Below are 25,048 nucleotides of genomic sequence, written 5' to 3'. Positions count from 1 at the left end.
AAATAGTTTAAATCTGCGCCTTCCCGTTCGCTAAATACTATATATATATATGTATGTATATATGTATGTGTATATTATTAAGTGTGTAAAGTTTGCCTAGCACAAATCAGAGTCGATTGAAAAGGTCACAAGGGTCAGATGTGGATAGACGAACAATTAGCTTGGTTCTAGAGGAACATTTACATATGCTTTTGCTTTTGCTTTTGCTTTTGCCTTTATCTTTGCCTTTGTTTAATTAAATCGCATTAATCATTATTGGTGTTTGCCCTTAACCCTTGTGCTACGAACTAAATGCTGCCCTACAAAAGAAACGAAGTTACAAATACACATGTCACTTGTAAATTTGTTTAAATCATTTGTGTTTTGGTGTTGTCCTTAGTTTCGCTTTCGCTTCCGCTTCCGCTTCCATTTTAATTTCAATTTCCGTTTCCGGTTTTCTTCCTTTTCTTTTTTTTTGGTAAAATTCCATTTGTTCGAGTTGCAATATACACAGTGGCTACATTTTTGGCGCCCACTGTCCATATGAAATATATATGTGTATATATATTCGCTTAGTAAATTTTAATTTAATTCAATTTTTTACTTCTGAGGCAGCTTTTTTAGTGTTTTGTTTGTTTTTCGGTCGTCCGTTCTCAAAGGATATTCAAAAATCCTTGTGGAATAGTACTGAGTAAACATATATCGCTTCGAACCGCTCGAAAAAATGTTTGCTGTGCCTTAAGTTTGCTCATTTCTTACATCCTTTTAGTTTTTGGTTTTTTGTTTTTAGTTTTTTTTGTTCGATTTTGGTTTTTTTTTTGTTCGTTTTTGTTTTTTATTGTATTGCACTCTGTATGTTTTTAGTTTCATTAAAATGCCCAACAATTGTATTTTGTTATCGCTTTGGTTGCTTAAAGGGAGATTGTTTTGGTTTGTTATGCTTTCGTTTTTAACTATACAACATCAAAAATAACTCACATAAAATTCATTCAACATCTTATCGTTTAGGCTAATTTACACATGTATATGTCATGTATATATCATGTATATAAGGTGTATATAATTCATAAAACATTCTAATGGTAATATGTTTGTAAGTTTTGCGTTTCCTTCGTCGTCGAACTGCTGGAAAACCGTGTTTTACATTTTCATATTTCATACTCTGCATACTCTTCATACATTTCATACTTATCATCGATTCCTCAATTGATTTTCATCAAGATCCGTAGTCGTAGTCCTATATAGGTAGTATATGTATAAATATCGTTATTCGTTATCGTACTCGTAATCGTAATGCAATACAATAAGTTGACTGTATATTTGGTGCCCAAAAATATTGTTGTGTTCCTGCACTCGACCCCAAAAATGTTTCCCTCTATTTTTCTGCGCACTTTGCTTAGCTTACAAAATATCTGCTTATGGATTACAAATCGTATCTGGTTTTCGCTTTTCCACTATTCATTTTACATTGTTTAATTCGCATTATTCATTCGCATTCGCATTTGCAGTTGCAGTTGCATTTTTGTTTAAAGCCATTTGACAACACAGGGAATTTGTTCGTTTTTTAGGTTTATTGGGTTTGCATTGCGTTTGCTTGAAAAGTCGATTATTTGTTCTCTATAGGAATAGGGACTGGATAAACTATGCGTATTTTGTATTTGGATTGGGTCGCTAGCACACCTCGTTCTTTGGTTTTTCCTTACATCGTTGTCTGATTTATCTGTCTTAGTGGTGTGGCAAAGTTTCTTGCAGTGTAGCTCGCTCCGATCTGGATTCTCCTGCCGTCTAAATTGGTATCTATACACTAATATATATACTCGTATGTTACTTAAAAATTTGCCAAGGCGCGGAAAAGTTGTCGGTTTCTATTGGTTTTTTTGTTTTGGTCATATCTTAATTCGAATATACATGTATATATATATAATTTGTTATTATTATCGAGCTATGTATAATTGTGTTGTTTATTGTTAATTGTGTAAATTTTGTTTTCCATAATATTCGCTACACATAAAAATGTTGGTTTCATTTGCTTTCTTCTTCGGCTTCTTGAACGCTTCCGTGGTTCCGCACTTTTTTGAACAACCCCAGAGACAATTTATTTGAATCGGCATTACTTGCTATGTTATTATTGCTCTATGGTTCTAAGACTAGTACTTATATCGGATATATCGGTATACCCATATATCGGTATGCCATCTCGTTTCGCTTGATTTCGCTACTAGTTAGTGTTAGTTTGTTAATTTGTTAATTTAAGTTGTTTGGTTTCGTTTGCGCTGAGAGAAATTAGGAAGTTGGTTTTTCATGTTCATTAGCTTAGTTTCTGGTTTCCTTGTTGTTCGGCTCCTGGTTTTCTTGTTTGGTTTTTTGTTTGGTTTTTCGGTTTTAAAATTCTAGAAAAATAAAAGCTTTCTAATTGCTTCTGTTTTCATTTGGTATCCTGCCGCTTAACTCCCTCGCATATCCTTTTTCCCGATCCTAGCTTCCTTCTGGCCCAAAAACACGAAAAGCTTTTATTCGTTATCGTTTTCGTTTGGTATTGCAATTTGTTGTTACTAACTTGGTTTTGGTTTTCGTTTGGTTTTTGGTTTTGTTTTTGGTTCGCTATAAACTAGTAAATATGCATGTATATAATTTTTGTATCCATTATTTGGTTTTGTCGGTTGTCAAAAAAGGACTCACTAAATGTTACAGCACATCAATAAACAATTTTTCCACTATCCTTATCGTTTCCCATTTGTCTATCATGAATCATGGCACTATAGTTTTAGTTTCTGTGTGATGTTTCCTCTATAAGACATATGCGCTTAGATATATATTCAAAAACACTACACGCCCATTCGCACGCACCAAACACACACTGACAAAAAATGGTGAGCAACAATCGATCGAAGTAAACCATATTGGTGTGTAAAAACGAAATCGAAAAACCAATCCCTATTATGGTGTATAAATATCGGCATAGTGTGTAAACATTATGCAAAAAACTCACTTTCTCAAACTCATTTTCTTATTTTCTTATTTTGTTTTTGGTTTTCTTCTTCATTTTTTTCGTTCGTTTGGTTTTTTGGTAGCATAGTGTAAATAATTCCCAGTGATATGTACGCAAATTTAACACAACAACTCGACCAGGGAGTTTTTCTTTTACATCGTTAGCCTCTTGTAGTTTTTGTCATTTGTTTTTTAGGATTCTACACATTTTCTAAACATTAAGATCAAGCGAAAAGCATTAAATGGTCGATGACTTAAATGCAATATCTGAACAGAGATTTGTTAGGCAAGAGATATATGTAAATGCTTAAAAGTTAAATGAAAAATCAAGGATTAAATGTTCAGTATATTGTTTCATAAATTCTTTTTGGCTCGCTTTTATTTCTGGAGTTTTACAAAGTAATAAGGGGCGTACAAATTTCCAGATTTTCACATTAAATTACTTTTCAATCCCTGGTTTTTCTATATTTTAATTTACCTACATATTAATATATCGTTCACATAATTCACATAAGCTGAACACAACTCAATATTATCAACAATTGTTTCGTGAGTGTTAAGTTGTTACACAGAAATGCTAAGATGCTAAAGTGAAATTATCGTAACTAAAGCGTAGAAATACATAAATAATGTTGTAGTACATAAATAGTAAATCATAAACTTGAGGAACTTGTTTTCTCTTTTCATAGCAGGCAAATCAAATAGTTACTTAGTTTTTTATTTTTTAGTTCTTTTCGTGGTTTTTAGTATTAGTATAAGGTAAAATGTTTTACTTGTCGAATTGCTAGATCGATTTTAAACGTGTTTAATTGATTTGCTTGCTTTTAGATTCGAGTTTTTCATTATTATTCTGTTGTTCTCCCATTTTTGATAATATTTGTTTTTTTTTGTTTTTATCTTTTAGTTTTTAGTTTGTCGTGTGTGTATTGTAAACTTGCTTTTGATTACATATTGGTTGTGGTTGCTGTTGGTTTTCGTTCAGTTTCCATCGCTTACTTAATGTTATTTATGATTTATCCATATAATATATAATTCTTTTTGTTTTTTTTTGTTTTGGTAATTGATTGCTTGTCGTTTAGTGTTTCATTTTTTGTTATTTCTTATCAACTTGACATGTGATCTCCGTTCTACGCCCGCAAATAAATCCCAAAAAATTGTTCTGCTTTCATTTAAAAAGTGTTGTTTTTCGTTTTTGGTTTTTAGTTTTTTACGTTTTTTGGTTTTGACCTACTGGAAGCCGAGTTACATAACTCCACTCGGTTTCAACTAACTTTACCTCGAATTTCGGTTTCCCATCGATTCCGTTTTGTTTGTCTATAATAAGGCGAAAAATATCATCAAAAAATTGACGTACACTAGATTGTATTTCTGTTGTTCATTTTTCATTTATCATTTATCATTTTGTTTTTTCTTTTTGTTTCTATCAATTATTGTTTTACATATATGTAAGTATATGTACGCATGTATAAATAATTTAGTAAATTTGTTTTGTTTTTTGTTTTTGGTTTTTCGTTTTTGTTTTCCTCGAACGTCTCCGCGTTTTGAATTGGGGACTGTCTATATAGGTTGAGTTCCTTTACTTGAATGAGTTCTCTGGAGCAGAGGCCCTTACAAAATGTACTTCGCTTTAAATAAAATACGTAATATATTTGTTTTGTTTTGTTTTGTTTTGTTGTTGGTTTTGTATATGTCTGCTTGTATATGTATATATAGATATATGTCTTGTTATACATTTATATTAAAATAATTTGATGTATAAAGCGTTTGTTTAGGTTCTTTTTTATCCTTGTGGTTTTTCTTTTCCATGCTTTTTTCATGCTTTCATTACCTTCGATTTATGTTACTTGTGGCTCTTGTCTCGGAATTGAACTAAATGCAAGTATGATACAAGTCGAATTAACATTTACTGAACTGGGCAAACCATGAGGGGCAGGGTGGGGTGTTTGGAGGTGTTTGCTGGTGTTTGAAGGTGCCTGTGGGTGGTGACTGATGGCGGGGTGGAGTGGGTGGTGGTGGAGCAGGAGGCGTTGTGTGCTCGTGTGTGTTTGTGTGTGTGTCTGTGCGGTGTTTAGTGTGTGGTTAGCTAAGCCACCGTGACCTTGACTCATTTGATTGTAAACATATACTCGAATCTACACATCTGCACGCTCAATATGTATATCGTATATGTATATGTATATGTTTAGTGGTTTATGCCTTATATCCGCACGAAGTTCGTTTGGTTTAACTCTTTTGTTTGTATTAAGCGTCGCATCGAGGAACAAATTATCCAACAAATCCAGCTTCAAATACTTCGATACACATACATAATCGTTAATTGTTTATCGGTTATCGTGAATCTTGAATCTTGAATCCTTAGCAATTAGTTTTTACATTTACTGGCTTGTCTTTTGAGCAAAAGTCTCAAAAATATCTCGCTTTTGTTTGCAATTCGTTTCGTTTATTTTGACCACAAAAAAATAACAAAATTAATACACTTGACCAAACTAATGAAATAATTATCGTAAAAATAAGGTGGACAATATTCAATATGCTACTTTGTAATAAATCTAAATGGTTCTCCGCTCTTCGAATTTTCCACATCGATTGTATAAAAAATCTTTGGCAGCATCTTTATTAAAAGGTTCGTCCTTCGTTCGCTTGATTTCTCGATTTGATCTCGCCAATTCTCGACAATACATATAGAATTCATTATAAGAATAAAAATAATAATAATAATCAAAAAATAGTAATGGTAATAGTAATAGTAATAATATGCGTGTGTCGATTGGGAATAAACATAACTATATCGAGTGATTGAGAAACATGTGTGGTGTTCTTGTTGTCTGTGTAAATTTGGATATTTCCTAATTAGTTGTACACGCTTTCTTTCGTTTTACTCTCGCTGAGTTACAATAAAGTGAAGTAAAACCATAAAGTACGGGGAATTCGAATCGAAAGTTAGTGTACATATATATTGGATACAAGTGTAGATAAACTATTGATGTATAGAGTTGAGGTGGAAAGCTTTCACTTTGTCACATTTTTCAGCGTAGGCAACTAAGAAAATTCACTTCTCACTTGTCACTATCTCATCGCTTTTCATCGTACATTTGTGGTTTTTATTGCTTTTATGCAGCTTCGGCATTGAAAACTAGAGCGCAGTGGGTGGCGGGGGGCGGAGAAGGGGGTGGGAGGGCGGCCTTGGTCAATTTTTGTCAGTCGGTGTTAATTGTTAAATGGTAATAATTAAATGTATTTGTTAATTGTTAAATTTTAAATGGCAATATGTCCAAATCTGCGTCCAATCCCTTTAGTTATAATTACTATTGCTTCGGTTTGGGTTTCGCTTCCACTCAATTCGATTTGGGCTGGTAATTAGTAGTAAGTAATTAGTAATTAGTAATTAATAATTAGTAATTAGTATTTGTCGCTGACTAGTGGTAGTACCGCCCCTCTCCTGGCCACGCCCCCCTTCTGGGCCATTCGCTAATCGTACATAACTGTATACATAATACGAATATATACAGGTGTGTAAATATATGTATATATATGTATGTATATATTTTCGCTAGAAATCCTATAGTTTATACGTAGTTAGTAAAATGTTATCGTCGTTAAGTTGCGTAATCTCAACTAAATTGTAAATTTGATTTAAACTTAAGCACATTTATGTTTATTTGGTTTTTTTACTTTTAAAATTTGTATGCCATAGGAAATAAATTTGTTTGTTTTCGTCGTTTTGTGTGTTTGGTGTGGAAAAGTTGTTTGTTTTCTTAATTTTTGTTTTTTTTTGTCGTTTTTCTACTCAAACGCATCGCATAAAAATCATATACAATTTCACTTAATATCATTTGCTTATCCAACCTAAAACTTAAGTTAAAATTCATAATTCATAATTTTCGTTAAAGCAACAATTGACTTTTTCCATTTTGTGGTTGTTCAACAAAGAGAGAGAAATAAAAATAAAACACAAAATTAATATAGTAAATGTAACCTCTTTATGTTGTGATCGTTTAGTTTATAAAATAAAAGCGTGTGGAATTACAATTTCATTTGAGGGCTTTCCATAAAAACTATAAACAAATGTAAAATGGTATTTTTATTGGTGTTTTGTTTTTTAATGTTGTTTTGTATTTCTATAACAGTTTTCGAGTTTGGTTTTCTTGATTAGGTTTTTACAGAAATTCCGAAATTCCAGAATTCAGAAATTCCGAAATTCTGTTGACTAAGACAAAAACAAAGACAGAGAATTGGGAAACATGAAATTTAAATCGAAATTTGAAGCAATCAAGTAGCTTGCAGCACAGTGAAGTTCAAAGTTAAAGGTAAAAAAGTAAAAGGTAAAAATAGAAATACATATACAAATACGATTAGGATTAAAAACAATTCTTTTGGTATACTTTGCATTTGAGTGTTTCCATTGTCTTTAGCAAAATGTTTCATCTTAATACTTCCGTAGTTAATGCAGCGCGACAAGATTAAAAGTATTTATGCGAAAATGGAAAGGAAGTTCAGGTGGTTTAAGGAAAGTTGGACCGAAATCCCGGCGATTTCGCGGTAAATTCAATTCAATAATATAACATTTGCTTTGGGGGGCCTAAGTTGTAATAAACGAAATGCAAAAACGTAATTAAATTAAAAATTATATATTTCAACAGCCAAATTGTTTCACAATAAAATTGCATTTTTTACCCTCTCTCTTTCTCTCTCTCTATCTATCTTTCTCTCTCTCTTTCGATCTTGCTCGCTATCCTTTTTCATTTGAAAGATCCTCTCATCTACCATCAACAACTTTGGGGTACATAGTGTTAAATATAATGTGTATAGTAAAATGGTCATAATTTCAGTGGTATAACATAAACAGAAGCGTTTCACATTGGTTTTCGCAGTTGTTGTTATTCATATAGATTACACTAAATCATAATCATGTATACAGAATTGTGTGTGTAGCCTCACAATGTAACAACGTAAAAACTAAACAATAATAATAATCGTAATGACAATAGTAAATGATTGTCAAGCAAATGGTTCGGACATACGCAATCGCCCACAGTCCATTTGCTTGGTATTTAGTACAACTCAACATTTAACATAAACCAAACGCGTTTTTCGTATGCCTTTGTGTCGTGTGTGGTTGTTTAAACTAGGCTTATTAAACTAGCAATTAAAATTAGAAAAATGACAAGATTTAAAACAGTTTTCTTCGCTCCGCGCCGCATTGTGGTACACAAATGCCAATGATGGGGGTCTAACATAACTTGCTGCTGTTTAAAACATTAAAAAAGGAATCGAATAGTTTCGAACACAACTAACAGGATATCATATTGTTCACAATACAAAGGATTCGTTTCGTTGTTATGCATAATGCGTGGGTGAGTATGGGTGTGTGTATGTGTGTATTAATGTAGATGTACATGTAGATATATAATAAATGTGGTTGTTACAGCCTATAAAAAATAAGTTGCTTGCTTCGCTTTGCTTTCTCGCCCAACTTCGTCTAAATAAATCGCCACTTGTTGTTCTCTACCTATCGCCTCTCACATGATAAAATTCACACAATTAAAAAATGTTATTTTGTATATAGATAAATAATAATGTCTTGGGAGTAAACCAGCCTTATATTGTATTACAACGGGAAAGAAATGTTGCATGTATCCGTACATATATATCATCTTAAATGGTTGTCTATATCGTCTATATAAATCGTGAGTGTTTCGGGTGTTGTTTTTGTTTAGTTTTGTTTTGTTTTTGTGGTGTATGTGAGTGTGTATGCGCGTGTGTGTACATATGTCGATTACATGCGCACGTGTATTGCATTTGTTGTTTGTATATAAGCAAAAGGAATATCGTTTGTTTTTTGTGTTTTTACTTCTTTAACAATGTATATAAGAACTTAACAGATACGTTTATCTCTGCTCTGTAGGTTTTTTCTCAAACGCTTTCTTCTTGCTGTTGCGGTTTCTGTTGTTGTTTTTGTTGTCTCTGATGTATTAGTTATTATAGATAGTTGTTGGCCTAATGCGATCTGCATTCGTTTTGTTTGGTTTGTTAGCTTACAGATTAATTTGTATGTTGAGTTGTTGTCTGTAGTTCATGTCGGATCTCTGGCGTAAAGAACGTACTTAGTTGATACATATCGAATGTATTCTCTGGATCTCTAGATCTCTGGGTCTCTGGGTATCATATCTGTCGTGTGGTGTGGTGTGGTGTGTGTTGCCTCCATTCGTCCCGTCATCCTCCGTCCTCGCTATCCCTATATGTCTAACTCCCTACTCTCCTCGTTCTGCTTTGTATATTATATGGCAAAGTCATATAGTCATAGGATTTCACATATATGTTTAAGATATATATAGTTTTGTTTTGTTTTTTATATATTCATATAGATTTATATATAAATAGATATCACCTTATATAAGCAGCGTAAGGAAAAACCTAAACAGTTTTTTATTTTCTGAAATTGTATCTTAGTGTTTTGGTTTCAGTTTGAAATCGAAATAAACTACTTAGATTTCATCTCCTTCTATAATTATTGCCTGTACGCGACCTCTGATGACGCCCTTAACAAATTATTTACTTCCTTATTTGTTAGCAAAAAACCTGTGCACAAAAGTTGCACATTTTGCTAGATATACATAGATGTTGTATACTAGGTGTAGATATATATATGCGTGTTTCGTTTTTTTTCTCGTTTTTGTTTTTTAGAAAAAGATTCTGGAAGGGTATGCACAAAAAAGCTAATCGGTCGATATAACAATATATATGTCTATATAGATAATAAGTAACATGTAAAGTAGTAGTGTTTGTGTGAGTGTGGCGTGTGTGTGTGTGTGGCGTGTGTAAGTGTGAGTTTGTTATGACAATTTTAACAAGAACATAAATTCAATAAAAAATGAGTACAATCGAAAACAATTTAAAAAGAGCTTTTAAAAACGTTTTGAAAATATCCCAAGTTTCAATGTCGATTCTTTTGTTTTTCCTCTTTTTTGTTGTTATTCGTTACGCTAAGTATTTTGTTTTGTTTTTCTTTGTTAAATTTGTTGATGTTTGTTTTTAGTAGTAGCGCTAATTGTTTTTAAATTAGAGATCAAAAATAGTATTTGTTGCATTTTGTTTATCATTTGTTATTGGTTTGTTTGTTTGTTTTTTATACGGTTGCTGCGGCAACGCTTCTTGTGTTTTGCATTAAATAAAATGTGTTTCAAGTCGAACGCATTGCATTTGCTTCAACTGCACTGCATATAGTGAGTGTTCAGCCGTAGATTTGACCAGTTTTAAGAATTTGAACGCTGATAGAGACAGACTACAGATAAACTGAAAAAGTAGGAGCTCGACATTTTCACGTGTTCGTGGTTTTTCATTCTTATTTAGTCCATTAGCATTCCCCACTAATATAGATATATATATACATTTTCCTTTATACATATACTATACTACCCATTTGGATAGTTGCATCTGCTATCTGCGATCTGCTGTTGATAGTGTTAATGTTTCAGCTTGTTGTGCTTATTCTTGCTTATCGTTTTTATATTAGATGACTGATGTTGCTGTAGTCGATGGCTGTTGATTGATGTTGCTGTTGCTGCCGATAAGGCAAATGTTGCTCATGCTGCTTATCCTGCTCATGTTGTTCAGTTGACTGTTGCTATTGCAGTGTAGGGTATGTTGACTCCTTGCCAAGAGGTTGAGGCTGAGGTTGCTATTGCTATTGCTGTCGCTGATGGTGTTGCAGATGGTGTTGCCGTTGCTGTTGATGCTGTTGGTTGATTGCTGCTGACGTCGACATCCGTATATCTTGCCCGACGAGTATTTGTAGTTATATTTGTTCATATCGACTGATGGACGATTGTTGCGCGCTTTGATTTGCAATCAGTGAACATAGAGGGTGTTCAGGACTAGAACATGATGATTGTTCTTTGCCAGCGTAACCACATAGCCCTCGGATGTGATTTTCAGTCCGCAGCAGCGGGAAACCTGCGAATGAATCATTGTTAGCTCATCACTCCGCACTTCGTTCTGTTCATAACCACTTAAAGACGGCTGTGAAATTCCAAATTAATTATGCAAAATTCAAAGTGTCTGCAATGTATTCATTCACCTATGCTACGGCTAACTACAATTGTAAGCAGCGACTCACCTTTACATGGGGACACTCGAACTCGGACTGAAGGGCGCCCTCACGGGAGTAGCAGGCGACGTGGAAGCGATTGCCGTGCGAGTCGCCGATGAGCACGTCCCCGGCATTCGATATATCAATGCCATTGGGGAAGCAGGTGACCTTCTCGTTGCCAATGCGATAGAGGAATGTGCCGTCGTCCTGGAAAACGGCCACGCAATGGCCTTTGAAGTCGCACACGTAAAAGTCATTGTCTGGTGGGCAGAAAACAAAACAGTGTTAAATTACTTCAGGAATTCATCTTTGAGATGGAGTGGTTGCTCACCTCGTATGGCGATGTCGGAGGGCTCGCGCATATAGTCGCTGCAGTCGAACCAGCGAACCAATTCGCCCTCCTCGGAGATCACAAACACGGTGGGCGAAACGCTATCGACGGCCACGATGTGACCCTTAGCTGTGACGGCCAAACCCGCAACGATATCAATGTACCTGTGGATGAATGCAAATGCTTGTTAATTATTTTATTATTTACTAATATATTTGCGTGCCTATTCCTAGATATGCCTTTCAACAACCATTTTAGATTCATCTATTGATGCACTTCCCTCAGATTTTAAAAGGTTAACAACTTCATTTAGTTTTAGATGTACATATATTATGAAAACCCGTTTTACTAAGCTTATTATTATAAATCTATTTACCTGATGGCGATCTTGCGCATAAAGTGTCCGCACTTGGAGAAGATTTGCATGCGAGAGCGCTCGTTTCCACGATCGCAGACCACGAATTTGCCATTGTTATGCATCACGGCCACTTTGCGAGGATACCAGAGCTGGCCCTCCTCCTTGCCGGCCACTCCGAACTGGAACTTGAGAGCGCCCATCTTGTCGAAGACCTCGATGCGATGGTTGTTCGTGTCCGCCACGATGATCTCCTCGTCGACGCCCAGGCAAAATCCATGCGGTGAATTAAACTGGCCCTTGGCCGTTCCCAGTGAACCGAATTTGCAGCGGATCTGCATCGGAGTGGCCTTGTTCCGACCGGTGACCACACTGGTGGTGCCCGGCGCAGCGACGGCATGGAAGTTATTGAGTCCCATGTCCTCCACGCCACCCACGATTGGGTTGAGGGACTGCAGGCTGGGCGATGTGGCCGGTGGCATGCAGAAATCTGATAAATAATCAATGCCCGTTGAGGATCCGTTCAACAAAAGATCATCGTCTGTGTGTTGGTTGTGGGATTTCAGGTGTTGTAGGTGGTGTTTTGGTATAGGTTTTGGTGTTGTGGGTGTGGGTATGCATTTGGTGCAAGCAGCGAAAAAGAAAAAAAACAACTTAAAGGGGTAAGCGAACCGAAAAGTGAAACAAAAAAAAACAACGCCTGTACTATTGGCTTGCAAAGAACTCACCATTGTTGTTGAGTCCCAGCTTGGCCAGCGCCTGGAGATTGTTGAGCGCCCGCTGGTCGCCCGATAGGATGTCCGCCAGGGTAATTGGCTGCGTTGGAGTCACCGCCGATGCCGGCATTACGGCCTGCGATTGCTGCTGATGCGCATGCGATGCTCCCACAACGGCTCCGCCGGTTACGGCCGAGCCACCAGGCACTTGGGCCCCAACATTCGGACCGGGTCCAGCTGCTCCTCCGCCAACGGCCAGCGCATCGTTGAGGGTGTCTGGCATTGGTTCCGTCAAGCTGGCCAGTCGTGAGATATTGTACTCCAGCATGCTGAAACTGGGTGGCGGACCGCCGGCGCCCAGGCCATTGATGGATATATTTGGGCCGGGGCCAGAGTTGAGATTGACATGTCCAGCCTGCTGGACAATTCCCTGGGGTGCAACGAGCTGGCCCATCTGCTGGGGCATGGACTGGGCCGATGGTGGCTGGTGCAGCACCTGTTGCTGTTGCTGCTGCTGCACCTGGTGTTGCTGGTGCTTTTGCTGCTGTTGCACCTGCTGCAGCACCGCCGCCTGTTGCTGCTGTTGTTGTTGCTGCTGTTGCTGCTGACTCTGCTGCTGCTGCTGGGCAGATGGCAATTGCTGCTGCGATGATGGCTGCGGCGGCGAGTCCATCATGGAGAAATTGGTCATCACCGAGTTGGTGTCGCCATCGAAGGAACTCTGCAGTGAGGATGGCAGCGAGATGGGGCTGAATACAGCTGAGGTCAGGCGCCCTTGGACAGAGGAGCTGCCCCGATGGCCGACAATCAAATTGTTCGAGCTGTGCTGATGTTGCTGCTGCTGTTGCTGCAACTGCAACTTTTGCTGCTGCTGTTGGTGCTGCACTTGTTGTTGCTGCTGCTGCTGCTGTTGCTGTTGCTGCTGCTGTTGTTGTTGCACTTGGTGCTGGTGCTGATGGTGCTGTTGCACCTGCTGCTGCTGCTGTTGCAGCTGCTGGGTCATCTCCTGCTTCTTGGGACTAGAGTCACTCTGATCCGTTTGGAATTTGCCAAACATCTCCCTGGCGAACTGCTCGAACATCTCTGGCTTCGAGTCAAACTGCAGCTGATAGTTGACATCGCACTTGGGCGTCTGCTCCATGAGATTCAAACACTGGGCACTGATGATGGGCTTCAGCAGCAGAAACTCCACGGCATTGGCCTTATCGATAGCCCGCTGGCCGAATTGGGCAGCGTGTTGCAGCTTTCCCATTGTATTCTCGAGGCTCTGCATCAGATCCATGATCTTTAGCTCGCGATCCGAGTGCAGGCGTCCCAGCTCGTTTAGCATCTGCTCCTTGATTGATTCCAGCATACGCTTGTAGCTCTTATAGGCATCCTCGATTTGTTGGCGCACCGTATCGTGCTGTGACTGGAGTTCGGTGAGGGCACTGCCCAGATTGCTACCCGCATCGTTGCAATAGTCGGCCTTCTTGAGCGTGTCCCTCAGAGTGTCCTCGAGATCGGCCCGCACCGCCTGCTCCGCCACCGAGGCTGTCTCATAATGATGATCGCTGCCCTTGTGATCGCTCAGCAGGCAATCATTGCACGTAGGCACCTGGCAGGTGAAGCAGTAGTACTTGAGATTCTCGCTTACGTGCTGGCGGCAGCACACTGGCTTGTGGATGATAAGCTTGTCGTGGACGTTCTTCGTCAGATCCTCGATGCGCACCACATGGTGATTTTCAAAGCAACGCATATACTTATGGGCGTTATCGCAGCCATTGCATAGAAAGTTGGCGCAATCGTTGCAACGCGAAATGGCCTCCTCTTTGCTCTTGCACGAAGTGCACACAATGTGCTCCGACTCCAAATTGGAGAGATCCAATATATTGGTCACGATATAATCGCAGGGGAGTGCCTTGATCCCCTTGGGCCCCAGTGGTGTCTCCTGCTTGCACACGGGGCACTCGAGGAGCAGAGCGGGCAGACGGTGCTGGTGCTCGCTGCCGTCGAACGAAGACGAGGAGGAGCTGTTGGGCGAGCTGGCCGCCATCGTGTCCTTCGATACCACTGCCTGCAGGCAGTCCTCACAGAACACGTGAAGGCAAGACAAGATGCGTGGCATCACAAGGCGTAAGCTGTGGGCAAATAAGAAGACAATTTGATCAGCTTAAAGATGCTATAACAAATTCATGGTTAGTGTGAGAAAAACTTGAATTGGATTTTACTTATAAGATCTGTTTAGAATTTAATTGCTAAATGAATTGCCCAATGCTTTAGATTGTCCTCTCACCTGCACAGCTTGCATAGCTTATCGCCATCCTTGATCATTAAGCCGCTGCACGAGTCCTCCAGCGAGTCCAGCTCGGTGACGCCGTGGCTGCTCAACTCCTGGCTGCTCCCGGTACTGTCCACATCCACCACCAGGCCCAGTCCCGATGAGTTGGAATCGTCTAGCAAACCGGCTGGTCCGGCGATGGCTGTGGAGCCCGTCGATGAGATGGAAGCCGCCGAACCGATGCTCGAAGAGCTGGTCACATCCAGACTGCCGACGGTGCTGCTGCCCTTGCCGGTGTCCGTATCGGTGGCCGATCCTGAGCAGGAACCGGAGCTGGAGCTAGAGCTGCTGGAACTGGAGCTGCTGCTGCTCGTGTTGCTCACATCGATGTCCTCCAACAACGATGAGTTTGAGGCATCGTCACTGAGAACGGTTTTCAGATTGGGAATCCCCGGAGGACACGGATCCACCGTGTCCACCGCCTGGACAGGCTCCTCCAAAGTAGTCATAGTCCTAAGAAAGGGATAACATTGATTAGAAAACCAGTACAGCTGGGAAGAAATGGCAAAAATCTTTCTTAAATAAACTTACCTTTCTTTTTGGCGCTTCTCTGATTTAACAAGTACTTGTCTTTTGTCGATTCAATGGATTCCTTTGCTTTGTTGGCTGGGCTGCTGCTGCTGTTCCCCTTTCCTGTTTCCTATTTCCTGATTGCTATTCCGTCTTTCCGTATTTCCTGTCTCCTGAATCCTGATCCCTTCTTCCTTTTCTAGTCCTTTGAGCTTACTTGCATATACTGCTGATCCTGATCCTAATCCTGCTGCTGCTGCTCCCTAATGTCCTGCCGCTCTTTCAAGAGAGCCATTCCAATTGAGGTCCCTCTTCTTGCCACAAAAAAGGCCAACAGCAGTTCGTTTCGCCGGGAGTAAAATGAGCGAAGGACTTTCAATCCACGCGCACACACACACAGATGCACAACAAACACCTCTCCTTCTCTTCCGCTTACTTAAAATGTATTGCAAATTTGTAAAAAATTTTGCGAGCCTCCTTTGACTTTGGGTTTATCTTAGTTTTTTGGTTTTTTTTGGTGTTTTCGATTGTTGTTGCTGATTCGCTGCTTGTCTTATTTTTCTAGGTTTTTAGGTATTTAGATATTGCCGAATCGTTTTAAAGCATTTGGAAACTGCGTGTTGCGGTGATCCTCCTGGTTGATGTGGTTCTTCTTCTGCTGCTTCTTCTTGTTCTTCGTGTTGCACAAGGACGAAATAATATTAAGGACGAACGAGGCGACGACAACAAACACTGACGAAGAACACGGCGATGCAAATTGGACGACAGCGCCGCTCCTTTTGGTATTGCGAACAAAAGAACAAAAGAAACGTTAATCGTTGGCTAAAAAACTACAAAACTGCAAAATAAATACAAAAACAAAAGGTGAATAAAAAAATTTAACAAATAACGAGAAATGAGCTAAAAATGTTTTCTGTAACGCAGAACAAAACTAAACAAGATAAACCCAACTGACAAATGGGGAAAAGGGAGCTGGCATTAAATCAAAAGAGGCATTGCCTTTTCACCCAATTCATACCCTTCTTATAAGCAGTTCAACCCCCTTGACAACGCCTCTGGCTTATGCAACAGCATACACACTCACACGCACACTACCACACTCTGCTGCATACTTTCCGGATGTTGGCAAGGTATCTTGGCCATTTTTCTGATAAATCCTTCCATTAATGAAAATAACTATTGTTTATTTCCGATTTCCAGGAAAACCATATATGTACAACGTAGGTTTCTAAATCAACGTAACTCAGCAAGCATTGAAACTCAGATTCTGACAGATATAACCACACAATCAGTAATACTTTTGGTAATCAATCTAAAGTCCCTAATAAAAATAATTATAATAATCTGTTTCCGTTGGAATATGTTTCGAAAAGTTTTGAAAACTAGTAATTCGCTTCGAAAATTACATTATTAAGTGAAATATCTGCTTTGTTATTTCATCATCTTGATGATAAGTATTGTTGCTTGCTTCCAATTGGACTGCGGCGGGACCTTTGGCGTAGTCCAATTCAGAACGCTTCACATTTGTATCACGCTTTCCAATGAAGTCCAATCTGATTTAATATAGCCGGCAAGGGCTTCCAGGCAAAACCAGTGGAATAATTTTTTTTGAAAGTACAATGGAAAAAAATCGGAGAACTACCAACTTCAATTTCGTGCATTGTATTTGTTTATCGTCCGTTATCCAATTAATATTTATGTTAGGCCATTCATGGGAAGAGTGTGGGAGGGGGTGGGGCTATCGGTTCCGTTTTGCGTTAAGTTTACGTTACGTTTTTCGCCGTTATGTGTAGCTATGCGCCACACACACATTAAGCTCTTCTTTGCTCCTTCTTCTTCCTGTTCTTGCTACCCGTTCACGCAGGCGCGTTCATAGTGCTGACCTTTCTAGCCATTTACCCGCTAGTTGCGCAAAAAAAAAAAAAGCTTCCCTAACAAGGACAAGCTGGGGCACAAAGTCCTTGAACAACTAATTCAATTGGGGCAAGGCAATTGCTTAAATAAATACGTTTATTTCAGCGGAAGTGTGCGGTAGTTTAAAATCTAGTTTAGATTTGTGCCCCCACCAACACGAAACACTCGCACACACACACATTAAGACGCTCACGCGTGCAGACGCACACCCACATGGCGAATCAGCTGCATACACACAGACACAAGCGCGTACAAGCGAACACACGTGGTAAACGGAATTTAGTACCGCTTTGCCCCTATTTTCAATGCTCTGCTTTATTTTGCTCTGCTTTATTGGACCTGGATGATTTTGTTGTTCCCCCTATCGACTTTGTCAATTCTGCGCCGCAGCTGATATCTTCCTGTCCATTTTTACGTACTTTTTGATTTATTTCACTTTCAAATGTGTGCCGCTCTCACTCGCTGCTCGCAAACGGTTATTTTCGAGTGCAGCGCTGGCTGGGCTGCGAGGCACATTGAAGAGGAGCGATAGCGAGAGAGGGAGAGCGAAAAAGCGGTTATGCGAAGAAAAGTTCTCAATCGCGTTTGTATTGGTGTGCGCAAGCTCACTCAACGCGGCAAAAAAAAGAAATACGAATACGAAAAACGGCACCCACACATACAGAATACAAAAAAAACACACATACATGTGCAATTAAAACTGAATTCCCTTTTTTCGATTTGGGAATAAACACTATTCTCGACTGACCAGACAACTTGTCGCTTTGAAAGTTTTTGGTTGGTGGGCGGAGGGGGGCCAAGACAACACTCGATGTGGTTGGGGGCAATAGAAAAGGGGGCGGCCGCCACTGCCGTTGTCCTTGAACGCAAAATTTCCACTTGACTACCGCCCAGGTGGTCGTGGTCAAAAGGCAAGCACACACGCACGCTCCCACATACATACACACACACACCGAACAGCAGACAGGAGGCGAAAAAGGTCCTTGAAATGCCTGAACACTTCACTGTCTGTCCGGCGTTGTCAGCTCTTAGTGTCCAATTCGATGCGCTAACTGCCTTTTCCCAACTGTCACCACTTCATATTTCAATGTAGTTTTCATTTTCACACGTTTTTTTCGAACTTTTTGTTTTTTTCTGCTCTCTTTTGCTTGTTACGTTACGATTTTATATTTGCCCGACACACACACACTCGCATAACGCAGGAACACACGAGAATACTATACAGACACCCACACGCTGTTACAGCTACAGTTACCGTTATTCACTGAATTAGCGAATTTAGCACTTCTGGGGCACAAAAAACAACCAGAAGACCGCCAATTCGATTGGAGTCGATAATTATTGGATTAAACTAATAATTACTTTACTGCTCCCGTCGAACTTTTGTATGCAGTGCAGTTAGGGATGCTAGATATATTTCAGCAGTCAAATATCGATAGTTTTTTAAAAGCGGCCGAGCGGTGTCTTCATATCGATAGTTTTATTGATTACATTATCACTCTACGTTTCCTTAATATCATTTTTGCATTTCTGCTTACATCTTTAATAACAAAATAACACATGATACGCTTAAATTTTAAATTCATTTAAAAAATATGTAAGTAAGTTTTATGTTTTATGCTTAGAAAATAATCTTAAAGTTACTTGGGATCCTTGTACTTTTGGTAGATATGCGCTTGCATACTTTGTATATCAGTAATATGGGGTATAATGATCGGGTTAAGTCCTTTCCTGGTTGCGACATCTAACTTGTCCATAATATTATCTAATCTGTCCATCAATATCCTCTGTTCTCTAAACATATATTTAAATTTAACTTCGTTATTCTGCGGCGATGCGGAAACGTTTTCAGTATTCATTTCCAATAGGGGCAGATTCTGATTGAATTCTGCTGTATATTGAACGACCATAGTTTTTATTTTGACAAAGAAGTTCCTTTTAAAATATGTATGTTCCATTTTCGATTTTTCATCGACAGTTTTAATAGTATTTTCTCCTTCGGAAAAGGCATCCCACAAAAGTTTCAATTTAGATAGTCGCCCTTCAAAATATCCAGGTTTGCTTTTCCGTTTAGCCGAATCCTTTTTATAATTCCGGATGGTGCTCTGTATTTGCTCCCCCAACTTCATTTGCTCGGCCAACAGGATTTGAATGCTCTGCGATTGGTCCATCTTTATGGAAATTTTCTTGAACTGAAATGGTAATAGGAATATCAATAATTCAATGATACTCTATGAAAGGCTATTTTTGTACTGAATTGAACTGTCGATATGCCGAATGCTTTATATACGCCAGTTCTTCTGAAGAGGTAATTTTAGGGAGAACGTGGAGCAGGTAGGTGGTATTCCCGGATTAATATGCAGATGTTCAATCAGCTTTTGTTTTATGACCTTACCAGGTGGTGGAAAAAACGCTACAGGTAAGCTATTTAACTGAGTAAATAAAAAAAATATACATTTGTATATAAATATAGTTGTCTGCGCATTAATTACGGGGAATTTTCTATCGAACTCTAGAAAATTCGCGATTGTTTTGGATAAACGCGCCAAGCACACTTTTGGTTATTTAAGGAGCTTTCATCATATGCAAGACGGTCACACGACGACTTTTATCGGTGCACGATAGGTTTATGCACACTTATCGCCTCCTTTTATCGATTACCTTTGCACGTTTCGGCAAACATTACATTTAATTTAAAAAAGCTCACTTAAAGCAGCATAATTCTCGTGGATAGCCATCAAATCATGTCCACCGTGAGTGCCGCCAGCGGCAGCAATGCCACCAGTCCGCCGGAGAATGTTGAGAACGTCCGGCCGGAGCCAATCTTCCGGGAGATCAACGCAGAGCAGACCGACGAGGTGGTGGAGATCGAGTCCGCCTGCATGAACTGCTTCGAAACCGGAGTCACCCGGCTGCTGCCCACCAAGATACCCTTCTTCCGCGAGGTGGTCCTCATGTCCTTCAAGTGCGATCACTGCGGCCACATCAACAACGAGATGCAGTCGGCATCGGAGATCCAAAAGTCTGGCATTCGAATCGAACTGCAGGTGCAATCCGTGGCCGATCTCAATCGTCGCGTAGTGCGCTCGGATAACTCCAGTATCAGCATACCGGAGGTGGAGCTGGAGATCCCAGTGCAGTCGCAGAAAGGCGAGGTGACCACCGTGGAAGGCATCATCGAGCGGACGATAGCCGGCTTGTCGCAGGATCAGGATAAGCGGCGCATCGATCATCCGGAGGCAGCTGCTTCCATTGACAAGTACATCGAGCGATTGCACAGCTTGAAGGAAGTGACAACGCCCTTTCGCCTGCTCCTCGAGGACATATCCGGCAATAGCTTCGTTGAGAATCCGCTGGCACCTGCTGCCGATGCGCAGCTAAAGACTTCGTACTTCACACGCAGCCAGCTTCAGAACGAGCAGTTGGGTGAGTAGCTTTAACCGCATAATAACTTTACAAACTTGATTAATATTGAGGTGGGGTAGCGAAAAGAACCATGGAGGCCCTTAATTCGTATTATTCGTATAAGCAAGACCATAACACACACTTATATATCTTCACAGGCCTGTACGAACAGAATCACGAGGAGCAGCACCTACTGAAGCCCATTGCCGAGGACGCGTGGCCCATTGAGAATCTGCACGGCGAGGTGCTCCAGTTCCCCACCAATTGTCCCAGCTGCCAGGCGCCTTGCGAGACGAACATGAAGCTGACAAACATCCCGCACTTTAAGGAGGTGGTGATTATGGCCACCGTCTGCGGTGCCTGTGGCCACAAGACGAACGAAGTAAAGTCCGGCGGCGGAGTGGAAGAGCAGGGCGTTCGCTTCCGCGTGCAGATTGTCAGCCGGGAGGATTTGACGCGCGATGTGCTCAAGTCGGAGACGTGCAGCTTGTCCATACCGGAGCTGGACCTCGAGGTGGGTCCGCATGCCCTGTGCGGGCGATTCACCACCGTGGAGGGTCTGCTGGTGGCCATGCGGGATCAGTTGGACGGCACGCTCTTCCACGACTCGGCTGACGAGACGACCAAGCAGCAGATGCAGCGATTCCTCGACTCCTTTGAGGATGTCATGAATCTAAAGCGAGTTATTACACTTGTGCTGGAGGATCCGGCCGGCAATACGTACGTGCAATCGCTGAGCGATGACGATAAGGAGCCGGATGACAAGCTGACTGTGGAGCGATACGATCGCTCCTTTGAGGACAACGAGGATCTGGGCCTGAATGACATGAAGACCGAGGGCTACGAGCAGGAGGCGTGATGAACTCTGCATTCGCCATTAGTTCAAGTCACTTGAAAGTTACGGCTAGGCAGCATAGCAATTAATTCCAAATCAAATCAGTTTTTCTAATTAAAAGGATGTTACTCATTTCTATTAGAGAAATTCAATGGCGAACAATTGTATTTATCAGAATCATTTGCTTTACAGTAGTCATGATGAATATAAGTTTTTTACAGATTTTTTTTAAAGAATCCTAAGTAGCCATAATAAAAATAAAATAAACAAAATTAGAATAAATGGTCACAAAGCATTACAAATATTACATCTAGTTGGAGTTCTAGAATAACTCATTTGTCAAGCATATTATTCAAAAAGCTTTTTTTCAATATTCCGCCTATCGAAATTTCGTCACCTGCAGCTGTGCGGCGATAGCAACAATCGATTGCCCACAGGCCATCTCTAATCAGCTGTTTGGTTTGTTCGTTGTGTAACTTAACTAAACGCGTTGAATTTTTGGTAAATATGCTATAATAGTTTATGTGCTGCTGCCAGTGAACTAACGCCCCCATCCCGTAGAGCACCAAGATGTCCGCATCCGCTGCCCGAGGCTCCACATCGCTGCTGAAGCGCGCCTGGAACGAGATTCCGGACATCGTCGGCGGATCCGCCTTGGCCATCGCCGGAATCGTTATGGCCACCATCGGAGTGGCCAACTACTATGCCAAAGACGGCGACAACCGTCGCTACAAGCTCGGCTACGTTGTGTACCGCCACGATGATCCGCGTGCCCAGAAAGTGCGCGACGACGAGGATGACTAAAGGATTTCGACCCTTCGGAAAATCCTGTCGGCTCTCATCTTTGATTTTTTTTTGTTTACTCTAAAGCTAAGTAAAACAAACATCTAAATGTACAGAAGCCAGTGCTCAGTGGTTCACCTTTGGCTGGGTATACTTTTCCAGGTTTTATGTTGCTTCTTGTGTATCACACATACGCAAATCTGTGCAATTGCAACGTTTTTGTTTTAGAAGACCAGAAGAATTATCTTGCTGTACAAAGAGAAGTAGTAGTTAAGCTACTATATTTCCTTAATTTAAACCAACATACTTTACAACTTAAAAGGAACAAAATATCGGCGAGTTGTGTAGCTAATGACATAGACAGTTTAAAAGATGTTAAAATACAACAGATCTCTAAAGATCCTTGTGCGAAAACTTAAAGTGAAATTTGCAGGCCTTCTCCGTGTAAAAGCATTCGTTGCAGATGCCGCACTTGAAGCCCGGTCTGGAATCGGTGCTGGACTTGGCCTCAACGGTGGAAGGAGCAATTTCTGCGGAAGATTAGAGGACAAGAGTTTTTATCTACCAAGGTGGCAAGAAAAATATGTACTCACCCCTTTCCGATTGGATTTTAGGCGTCACTGCATCCGCCGGCTCCGTGGGCAGTTGCTCATTCTTGGGCTCCGCCGGGTGGGTTGGGGCTTGGCCCTGGGTCTGGGACTGGGACTGGGATTTGCTGGCCTGGCTGCGCCTTCTGCGCTGCTCGAACTTCAGGGCCACGTTGAACTCGCTGTGGGCGCCCAGCCACTGGTGGCTGAACTCGAAGGCCATGGATAGCTTCTTCACGCAGATGCGGCAAATCTGCTTGGGATAGTCATCTTCTGGATTCAGTGGCGGCAAGGAGGCGGGCAGACAGGCCGCCAGCATATCGGAAATGGGCACCATCTTGTCCAGCGCTTGGGCACTTTCCTTGTAGATGGACAGCGATTCCAGGCACTCATTCCCGCACGTTCGGCAGAAGCTCTCGAAGATGTCCATAATGGTTGTTGATTACAGCAAGCAAAGTTATTTAAAATTTAAAATTTGAATTTAAATGTTTTGTTTATACATTTGCTTGGAAATGTAATCGATTATTATTCAAATCATCGATGTTTTTATATTTTCTTTTAATACGTTTGGTATTTTTGTACACTTTGGCACACCCTGCAAATATTCGGCCACACTGCCAGTCAGTCATTTTTTTCAAGAAAAGCCGGAGAGAATTTGTGATTTAATTGAATAAAATGATGTGGAAGGCTCTACTGCTCGCCGTTTTGGCGATTGGCCACTGCCAAGCGGTGCTGGAAACGGACGCCAACACCTTAGTTCTTCTGGACAACCTGGCCATCCGCGAGACGCACTCGATCTTCTTCAAATCGCTACAGGGTGAGTTCAAAAGCCGGCTAACCTATGACGTGGACAATGAAATAGTGAACTATGTTAATAATGGCTTAACTTTGGGCTACAGACCGCGGATTCAAGCTCACCTACAAACTGGCAGATGACTCCAGCCTGCTGCTGTCCAAATACGGCGAGTATCTGTACAAGAACGTCATCATTTTCGCACCAAGTGTCGAGGAATTCGGCGGCGATGTGAGCGTGGAGCGTTTGGCCCAATTCGTCGATGATGGCGGCAATGTTCTGGTGGCGGGCAGCGAGAAATCCGGCGACGCTCTGAGGGAATTCGCCTCCGAGTGCGGCTTCGAGCTGGACGAGGAGAATGCGGCGGTCATTGATCATCTGCACTACGATGTCAGCGATGCCGGCGAGCACACAACCATCCTGACCTCCGCAAAGAATCTTATCCAGGCCGACACCATTGTGGGCAAGGCTAACAGGCAGGCGGATGCTGCTCCCCTGCTTTATCGCGGCACTGGACTGATTGCTGACAAGGAGAACCCATTGGTACTCAAACTGCTGACCGCCGAGAGCACCGCCTACAGCTACAATCCCGAGGCCAGTGTCTCCGACTATCCGCATGCCGTTGGCCGTGGCACCCTGCTCATCGCCGCCCTGCAGGCGAGGAACAATGCCCGCGTGGTCTTCTCCGGCTCGCTGCTCTTCTTCTCCGACGAGAGCTTCACCACGGCCGTGCAGTACGCCCAGAGCGGTGTGTTCCACAAGCTGGCCGGCAACCGCGACGTGGCCGAGTCCATTAGCAAGTGGGTATTTGGGGAGACTGGCCGCCTGCGCGTGGCTTCCGTGCAGCATCACAAGGAGGGCGAGCTGCTGCCACCGGATCAGGCGTACACCATCACCGATCCCGTCGTCTACACCATCGGCATCGAGGAGCTGGTGCAGGGCGAGTGGCGCGCCTTCAAGGCTAGCGACATCCAGCTGGAGTTCGTCCGCATCGATCCCTTCGTGCGCACCTATCTGAAGCAAACGAACTCGGGCGCCTACCAGGCCAAATTCAAGATACCCGACGTCTACGGCGTGTACCAGTTCAAGGTGGACTACGATCGCGTTGGTTACACGCACCTGTACAGCACCACCCAGGTGTCGGTGCGCCCGCTGGAGCACACGCAGTACGAGCGGTTCATCCCGAGCGCCTTTCCCTACTACACCAGCGCCTTCTCCATGATGATCGGCGTGTTCGTCTTCTCGTTCGTGTTCCTTCACTTCAAGGATGAGCCCGTAGGAAGGGCCGCCAAGGAGGACAAGAAGTCGCAGTAGTCTGAACGAGCAGACTTCAACTCAAATGTAACACACAATGCACTAAAATAAAGTTCTCCAAAGTGAGAAACCCACAATCCATCTAAGAAGTTGGCTTTTTTAATATTGGAAATGAACTTTATTGGATTC

General features: G+C 41.4%; 6 protein-coding genes across 9 annotated transcripts; 3 read left to right on the top strand and 3 right to left on the bottom strand.

Moving 5' to 3' along the window:
• Positions 1-7,579: 7,579 nt before the first annotated feature.
• Positions 7,580-18,644, bottom strand: LOC122625093 (E3 ubiquitin-protein ligase TRIM33). 4 transcript variants are annotated; one of them, XM_043804985.1, is made up of 8 exons: positions 18,565-18,644; positions 15,310-16,064; positions 14,734-15,231; positions 12,471-14,578; positions 11,764-12,283; positions 11,388-11,551; positions 11,084-11,316; positions 7,580-10,920 (listed from the first exon to the last, which is right to left on the bottom strand). In XM_043804985.1, exons 3-8 carry the CDS (start codon positions 15,225-15,227, stop codon positions 10,816-10,818), a joined length of 3,624 nt encoding a protein of 1,207 aa, XP_043660920.1. In that variant the 5' UTR covers positions 15,228-15,231; positions 15,310-16,064; positions 18,565-18,644; the 3' UTR covers positions 7,580-10,815. The 4 variants fall into 4 exon arrangements, with proteins under 4 accessions (XP_043660920.1, XP_043660918.1, XP_043660922.1 ...); XM_043804983.1 differs by having other exon boundaries at positions 18,458-18,610; XM_043804987.1 differs by having other exon boundaries at positions 11,764-12,232; positions 18,458-18,610.
• Positions 18,645-18,842: 198 nt separating this feature from the next.
• On the bottom strand, positions 18,843-19,384 carry LOC122624261. Its single transcript, XM_043803752.1, has one exon. The coding sequence runs from the start codon at positions 19,371-19,373 to the stop codon at positions 18,843-18,845; it is 531 nt and encodes a 176-aa protein (XP_043659687.1). The 5' UTR covers positions 19,374-19,384.
• A 441-nt stretch (positions 19,385-19,825) lies between these two features.
• LOC122623961 (zinc finger protein ZPR1) lies at positions 19,826-21,724 on the top strand. The gene is made up of 2 exons (XM_043803366.1): positions 19,826-20,628; positions 20,766-21,724. Exons 1-2 carry the CDS (start codon positions 19,947-19,949, stop codon positions 21,464-21,466), a joined length of 1,383 nt encoding a protein of 460 aa, XP_043659301.1. The 5' UTR covers positions 19,826-19,946; the 3' UTR covers positions 21,467-21,724.
• Positions 21,725-21,783: 59 nt separating this feature from the next.
• LOC122624892 lies at positions 21,784-22,343 on the top strand. Its single transcript, XM_043804653.1, has 2 exons — positions 21,784-21,943; positions 22,004-22,343. The coding sequence occupies exon 2, from the start codon at positions 22,013-22,015 to the stop codon at positions 22,244-22,246; it is 234 nt and encodes a 77-aa protein (XP_043660588.1). The 5' UTR covers positions 21,784-21,943; positions 22,004-22,012; the 3' UTR covers positions 22,247-22,343.
• Positions 22,344-22,489: 146 nt separating this feature from the next.
• Positions 22,490-23,337, bottom strand: LOC122624890. Its single transcript, XM_043804651.1, has 2 exons — positions 22,819-23,337; positions 22,490-22,755 (listed from the first exon to the last, which is right to left on the bottom strand). Exons 1-2 carry the CDS (start codon positions 23,240-23,242, stop codon positions 22,619-22,621), a joined length of 561 nt encoding a protein of 186 aa, XP_043660586.1. The 5' UTR covers positions 23,243-23,337; the 3' UTR covers positions 22,490-22,618.
• A 74-nt stretch (positions 23,338-23,411) lies between these two features.
• LOC122624889 (dolichyl-diphosphooligosaccharide--protein glycosyltransferase 48 kDa subunit) lies at positions 23,412-25,005 on the top strand. The gene is made up of 2 exons (XM_043804650.1): positions 23,412-23,629; positions 23,712-25,005. Exons 1-2 carry the CDS (start codon positions 23,488-23,490, stop codon positions 24,917-24,919), a joined length of 1,350 nt encoding a protein of 449 aa, XP_043660585.1. The 5' UTR covers positions 23,412-23,487; the 3' UTR covers positions 24,920-25,005.
• The last annotated feature ends 43 nt before the right edge of the window (positions 25,006-25,048 follow it).

Source organism: Drosophila teissieri, chromosome X (genome assembly GCF_016746235.2).
Source record: "Drosophila teissieri strain GT53w chromosome X, Prin_Dtei_1.1, whole genome shotgun sequence".
NCBI lineage: Eukaryota > Metazoa > Arthropoda > Insecta > Diptera > Drosophilidae > Drosophila > Drosophila teissieri.
The sequence above is the reverse complement of the archived record's forward strand: the minus strand, read 5'-3'. Positions and strand labels throughout refer to the sequence as shown.

Coding starts and splice junctions, on each gene's coding strand:
- LOC122623961 (XM_043803366.1), top strand. CDS start 19,947: ATGTCCACCGTGAGTGCCGCCAGCGGCAGCAATGCCACCAGTCCGCCG. Junction 20,629..20,765: donor GCTTCAGAACGAGCAGTTGG/GTGAGTAGCTTT, acceptor ATATCTTCACAG/GCCTGTACGAACAGAATCAC.
- LOC122624892 (XM_043804653.1), top strand. CDS start 22,013: ATGTCCGCATCCGCTGCCCGAGGCTCCACATCGCTGCTGAAGCGCGCC.
- LOC122624890 (XM_043804651.1), bottom strand. CDS start 23,242: ATGGACATCTTCGAGAGCTTCTGCCGAACGTGCGGGAATGAGTGCCTG. Junction 22,756..22,818: donor TAAAATCCAATCGGAAAGGG/GTGAGTACATAT, acceptor AATCTTCCGCAG/AAATTGCTCCTTCCACCGTT.
- LOC122625093 (XM_043804985.1), bottom strand. CDS start 15,227: ATGACTACTTTGGAGGAGCCTGTCCAGGCGGTGGACACGGTGGATCCG. Junction 12,284..12,470: donor GCTGGGACTCAACAACAATG/GTGAGTTCTTTG, acceptor ACCAACACACAG/ACGATGATCTTTTGTTGAAC. Junction 11,552..11,763: donor ATGCGCAAGATCGCCATCAG/GTAAATAGATTT, acceptor ATTCATCCACAG/GTACATTGATATCGTTGCGG.
- LOC122624261 (XM_043803752.1), bottom strand. CDS start 19,373: ATGGACCAATCGCAGAGCATTCAAATCCTGTTGGCCGAGCAAATGAAG.
- LOC122624889 (XM_043804650.1), top strand. CDS start 23,488: ATGATGTGGAAGGCTCTACTGCTCGCCGTTTTGGCGATTGGCCACTGC. Junction 23,630..23,711: donor CTTCTTCAAATCGCTACAGG/GTGAGTTCAAAA, acceptor TTTGGGCTACAG/ACCGCGGATTCAAGCTCACC.